The sequence below is a fragment of the Botrytis deweyae genome, assembly GCF_014898535.1.
Source record: "Botrytis deweyae strain B1 chromosome Unknown BDEW_003, whole genome shotgun sequence".
Lineage (NCBI taxonomy): Eukaryota > Fungi > Ascomycota > Leotiomycetes > Helotiales > Sclerotiniaceae > Botrytis > Botrytis deweyae.
In genome coordinates this window covers 1813379-1820017 of record NW_024066210.1, presented here as the reverse complement: position 1 = coordinate 1820017, position 6639 = coordinate 1813379, and the positions used below count along the sequence as shown (strand labels likewise).

Genomic DNA, 6639 nt, shown 5'->3' with positions numbered 1-6639 from the left:
ACTGAAACTCTTCGCTGAAGATGAAGCAGTCTGTTGATTTCAATCAACTTGGTAGAATGTAACAATGTCCTCATTCGATGAGTTTCATCCAAACCCCTCTCTCACCTAAACCCTTGGCCTCCCATGCCACCCCATTCACTCCCTGTTCCCCGCGTATCACCCCCAACATTATCGAAAATTCCGTCCAAATTCATCCCAGTACTGTAAACCATATTCTGAGGATTAAATCCTGTACCCCCTGCTCCACTCGTGGTCGTAGTCGTGTTGGTCCCGTGCATCATCCCACCCATGCCCCCTCCACCAACTCCTCCGTTTCCACCTCCAGGTGCTGCCCCAGACATATCGAAACCGTGCTGGGCCTGCATCATATAAGGTGGTAACGGACCGAAAAGTTGTCCCTCCAACTCATCAAACATTCCATTTCCAGTCCCCGATCCACCACCACCCATATACATCTGCTGCGCTCTTGTGTTATCTATATCATTTTCCTGCTTCATAATTTGTGCATCGAATTCCATCATCGGTTGATTTGGATATGCAAAAGGATCTGTAGATGGGAACATCAATCCTGTGAGATACGGTATACTGTTATTGGCATTGAATTGATTTTGTACACCATATTGTGAAATGCTATGACTAGTCGAAGCGGTGCTTTCAGGAGTGCCAGCAGTGGACAAATCACTCGGTGATACGAGATCTTGAAACCCTTGTCGAAGATTTGGATTGGATGCTGTGTTCAGGTGGAAGCGGTTGCTTAAATTTTGCATTGGGAGGCCGCTGGTTTGGAGAGAGGTAGGGGTCTGGGGGAATGTCGTCGCGCGAGGTATTGGAGTGAAGTGACTAGAACTTGGTCTTGGAATCTCGGGACTACTGTGGTGCGTCGGTTGGGTGGATGATGGCGCGGATCTCTTCTTCTTCGATGGAGCCGAAACGGAACGATTTTTTAACTTCTCTGGTAATTGTTCAAACAGTGGCTAATTTGGGTTAGATAAATATTACATTGTGGAATGGGGCACTAACCTTGAGAGTTTCAGAACATCTATCAGCGGCCATACTTCTTTGAGCGAGACCGATTAGAGCATCCTTTCCATCATTTGCGTCTGCCAAAATCTCTGCGGCTCCACTCTTATCGGGATTCTCAAGAACGTAGTATACCAAGGATATGACAGCGAAGAAGGTTGTGTACATGGTAAACCAATACGCCCCTACTAACAGACCTTGCTTCTTCATCTCTGCAGTAATATGAATGATATTGCGGGCTACACTGACACAAGCAGCTGCACATGCATATGATCGCTCATCAATGGTTTTCCCAGCGCAACCTTTTCCAGAGACGTAATGAAGAAAAGGTCGGTATAGCATCATTTGAACGTGCGCGTATGCTAGTCGTAGAAGTTGTTGTATACTATATTGCCATTAGTAATTATTCACGATCACTCCAAGATCTAGACCATGGGAGCAAATTTCGTATCCTATATCAGAGTATGGTATCCTCGACTCACCGTATTAATTCGGGTGGACCGTCACCTCCAGGACGAAGTCCCATAGGCAACATATCCAGCCAATCTGCTAGATCCTTTTCAATCTCTCGAATTTTCGAGTGACTAATGGTATATGATGCCTTGCTGTTTCCTGAGATAGATTGCTCTAAACCCTTAATCGGATAGATGTGCTTGATAACCTTCGTTGTAATACCCATGAGTCGAGTATGAGCATTTGAAGCCACAAATAATGACATCTTGCCAGGAGGCATAGGAAGAATCGCGTCCTTGGTTATGTATTCATCATCTACCTCGAGTGGCATATCTTGGTCAATGTCGTCGCTACTTAGCATTATAGGAAATCCTAGAATAGCAGAAACATAGGTATCAAGCTTTCGTATTATCCAGAATACTCGCTTTCTAGTTTCCCGCTCAATAGGATTAAAGTTGCCACTGAGGCTACGGTGCAAGCCTATGCGCAACGCAGATCTCAGGGCAAGACCTATGTAAGAATAGCATATGCTCAAGTTTGATGTGGCTTGTAAGAACTGGATCATGAATATAATTGTTTGCAAAGACGTCATGTCACGACAATCAGTCAGATCCATCATTTGGCGAGCAGCTTTGTAAAATTTGAATCTAATGAGATGTTAGTCTTGCAATAAATTGGAGACGAAGTAGCACCAAGATCTAAGCTTGTACTCATCCATGAAGTTCGGGTAAGACGAAGCTACGGAACTATATGCAAACTGTCGCTAAAGACTGCACTCACCCTTGATCCATACTACTTTTATACTTCTTCCCATCCGGGTCCGTGGAATTAGAGGGCTGTGACGAGAACATGCAACCCAAAGCTAAAGCCATGTATAATAACGGCAGAAATTTATGCTCTTCATCACCAAAACTGTCAGGTGGTAGATCGTATATCCTGTTCAACATTTCATAAAAACTGGGTTCATGAACGAAACGCAAGAGACAACAAGCGCAATGCAATGAATCTTCACATAAAGACATGGCCACTTCTCGCGGAGGTAGGTCCATTGTGTTTGGAAGACCAGAATCATAAGGGGAATCAGTAGATGATCTTGGGGAATCGAAAGTGGGTGGCATTTGCGCACGTGGTGGTTTGGGAAGCAAGTTGGGAGATCCGAGTAAACTACCAAATTGTTCACGCAGACGTCTAATGAAGACAGTTCCTGAGGAACCACCATGAAAGTCCCAGTTTCCACGTTCGTCAAGATCGAGTTGCCCTGTAGATTCTATCATTGATCGCAACTGCGCGTCTTCTTCTGATAACGGTGGCTGTTGTGGGGTCGCGCTTGGCATGGAGCTCGTAGTCGAAGGGGTTGTTGGCGCAACCTGTCGGTGCAGTAATGATGCAGCATCTATGTTTGGATCGTTCAGATTTATGTTTGGGAGATAAGCTTTAATAATGCTTTCTGCTCGTTGTAGACGAAGCTCCAACGATTCGACATACTGCGGCGCTGGGTTCCTTCTTCTATTTGAGGGCTGATCATATGTACAATCTGTCATGGCACATTGGTCAACGATGGATGTCAAAATACGTAAATCACCAACAGTATCATACCATAACTATATACAGTGCAATGAGTACAAGGTTGCTTTCCATCACACTTTATTTTCTTCCTCCTACATTCATCACAAGCCCTTGTAACTCGTCTCCTCTTTTGCAAGGGCGCCGGACGTGGTTGCGATGAAGGCGCAGGCCAATCCTCTGCTGGCTCCAGGTCGGGAGATGATTGATTCGGACTGAGAGGAGTTTCTTGACTGGGTTGAGCTGGAACTGGTTGCGATTGCGGCTGTTTGTCGGTTGATGTGCCTGACATCTTTGAAAAAAATTATAAGTAAGAAAATTGAAAAAGACTTCTTGAGTCGCTATCTCAATGAGAGAAAGGAAAAGATGAATCAATTGTAACTTTCTATTATTCTGCTACGATTAATGGAATCACAAATCGGACTGGCCGAATGAGGTATTGGTAAGGAAGGTAGTGCTCGGGCAATTGACCCCTCTTATTCTGATGGAATAGTCTTGACGTTGACGCCCTCGGATATAAGGAAAAACTGGGCTGAAGCAGAAGAGTCAATAGGAAAAGGGCAAGGCAAGGTAGTAGCAATTGACAAGAAATGTTCCGCTTGGCAGCGCAAAAGATGCAGATATTGAGGTCTTGGGAGGTATGACAACGTATGGATGTGTGTATGGATGTATGGATGCGAGTAGTGCGGATGGATGTATGTGTGTATGTGTGTATGTAGGTATGTAAGTATGTATGTAGGTGTGTAGGTGTGTATGGTATGGTATGAAAGTAAGAAAGTAATCAAGAGAGAGCGCGAGAGGTCGATCGTTTCTTCTAGTGACTCGATGGAATTCTATTATGCATAAATTGCATGAAGTACCCAGTCTGCTGAATAATAGCATACCATTGGGGGAAAAAAGGGACCTTTCTTCTTCCTCTTCCTGTTATTATTGCATACATATAGGGAAAAGGTATGCGGACGTAAAGAAAATAATCGATGGAGTATAATTGGCATTGTGCCATGGTTAAACCGTTACTGTAATGAGATAACGACTAATAAACAAAGGATGATTTCACCCAAATATGCAAGCAAGCAAGCAAGGCGGATCTTGCGGACATAAAAAAGATGGCATGGGATTGGATCGAATTAATTGATTAATTGGGTATCCCGAGCTCCTCTCTCTTTTGGGTCTCTTGGGTCTTTTTTTTTTGGCTTTGAAATGGATTGGAAATATTGAAATAATTGGGTCCCTTCAAATGGTACTCGAGGGGTAGGGACGCGTGAAGTGAGTGAAGGGAAAGAAAGGTTGGGAGGATGAAGAAGTGAAGAAGTGAAGAAGGAAAAAGAAAGAAGGAAAAGAAAGAAGAAGTTATTAAAGTGAGGTATTACCTTTGTAGGTTACAACTTGACTATGGTGGTGGGTGAGTGGTGGGTAGGTGGGTAGGTAGTAAGTAGTAGTAGGTAGTAGGTGTAAGTAGTATGTAGTATGTAGTATGTAGTAGGTTGACATTTTCCCCCTTTGCTCTTCGAGTCCCTCTTGGGTAACAATGTATGTTGTCTTCTCTCCAATTGAAGTTCGTTCATTGAAAGAACTTGATTCATTCACCTCCCTACCTAGGTATTCATGGATTGATGGATGGATGGATTGATTGATTGATTGATTGATTGATTGAGTGCTCGCTCGCTCGCTCGCTCGCTTGCCTGCCTGCTTGATTGATGTGATAATATTTCAATAAAATAATCTATTCTGTACGGTAAGTACGAAGCCAATGCAGCAAGAGTTCATGATCGGCACGCACTCTTTCTCAATGGGTGAAGGTGCGAAAAGCTTAAAGGTGCAGAAAGGTGCAGAATAGTGGGACGAAATAGAAAGATTTAAGAAAACGCCAGAACATCATTGCCAAGCCACTTGGAATCATTCGATAAGAGGTCCGCCGCCGAGCGGGATCACTATCCATTAAGTAATCATGGGCAGGGATCGTGAAGGGATGAATTCCGTATTCGCTCGATTAACCCAAGTTGGGTCACACCGTCACCGGACTATGCCGCATACTTGTTAGGAGTCAAATTGTGAATGTCGGATAGTCGGGACCGGTAGATGCGAGGCGTGAGGAGAGTAGAGCATCATGTACAATGGACGGGAGGAAGAGAGAGAGAGAGAGAGACCGTGAATCCTTTGCGGTATGAGGTATTTATAACATTTGCCCTTTGTACGTGTGGGCGTGTCCTGTCCTGTCCTGTGTCTACTCCGTATCTCCCTCCCTAGCTTTTCCAGCCTTGTGAGTTCAAGGATGTTCCATCTACTCCGTACTATCTGATGAGGGGTCCGAGGAGAAATGACAGTGATATCAATTACAAAGTCTTGGCAAGGCGGAAGCTAGCGAGGATGCACATCTTGAATGACTCAAATTATTCAATCCGGTTAATGGTCCTTATTCGCACGCGAGGGCCGAGTCACGAGATGGATGGACGAGATAAGTTGCACAATCAGGAATGAGGATTTTATACAAGTGCGAGGTAGATACTAGGTGGTCCATGTTTTCAGTCGAAGATAATAATACAATACAGTAATACTCACCTCGTTTGAACACTAGGTATAGTTCGAATGTAACCATCAATCCTTTGCATACTAGGTATTCCACTCCAATTTAGACATCCCAATATCCATGGATCCATGGACCCATGGATATACTACTATACTAGCCACTGGAAAATCCATTTTGGTGCGTGGGCTACTTTGTGAATGTGGAGCTTACTACCTATTCTGTACACTTACATTTGGCAAATGACTTTCCTTTATCCAGATACCTAGGTAGGTAGGACTTTTCGAAATACTAATATGTACTATGTACTTACTAGGTGAGTATGTAGATAGGTAACCATTCAGATCAAGACATTTATCATTTCCAGGTTTCTTTTTTCTTCCTTTTTCTGACATCCATTTACCAATTCCACCCGCGCCACCTTGTTAGTAGCGTAGCTCCACGGTAGCACTTAAGATCATTCTCGTATCCATCTGTACATATCTCTCCTCGGATCTACTTGGAGATGTACCCGGGTAAGGCTGGAGACTCATGGTCCTTTCATTTTTTTATGTCTGTCCTCTCTCTGGACCTACCTACCTCTCACATGCCGTTCATCACATCCGTGGTCACTGGTGTCCTGTTCTGCTCTTGGAAGGCCGACTCGACCCAGGTATCCTTGTCAAGATAATACGGCGCTTTCAGATGACTTGCATCAAGGGGTCATTTCTCATGATCATTTCACTCTTTTCGCCCAACTCCCAATCCTTATCAATCTCATAGATGAATACTTACTTATTATTCACTCGGTACCCAGCCAGGCTCTACGTAACCGAAAAAAGCGGCGGAAATTCACCACCATTCAAAAGAACTTCAATGACTAAAATTCTTCTTGATAATATTAAATAATAAAAACATCTACTATCAATACAAAGAAGACTCAAATTTTCATACGCTTTTTTCAAATTTCAATATTTAATTTGAAATGAATTTATAATCTATTAAAAAAGACCTTTGAAAGGGTACTCAATTTCCGCCGCTTTTTTCGGTTACATAGAGCCAGGTAGTAAGCATTGGGTAGGGAGGGAGGGGGTAGATAT

At 43.6% G+C, this 6639-nt stretch overlaps 1 protein-coding gene across 1 annotated transcript; it reads right to left on the bottom strand.

Annotated features, from left to right (window-relative positions):
• Positions 1 to 101: 101 nt before the first annotated feature.
• EAE98_001915 (uncharacterized protein) lies at positions 102 to 3328 on the bottom strand (the record flags this gene model as incomplete). Its single annotated transcript, XM_038949534.1, has 5 exons — positions 102 to 974; positions 1021 to 1405; positions 1503 to 2120; positions 2254 to 3007; positions 3070 to 3328. The coding sequence occupies 5 exons, from the start codon at positions 3326 to 3328 to the stop codon at positions 102 to 104; spliced, it is 2889 nt and encodes a 962-aa protein (XP_038814519.1).
• Between the last annotated feature and the right edge of the window lie 3311 nt (positions 3329 to 6639).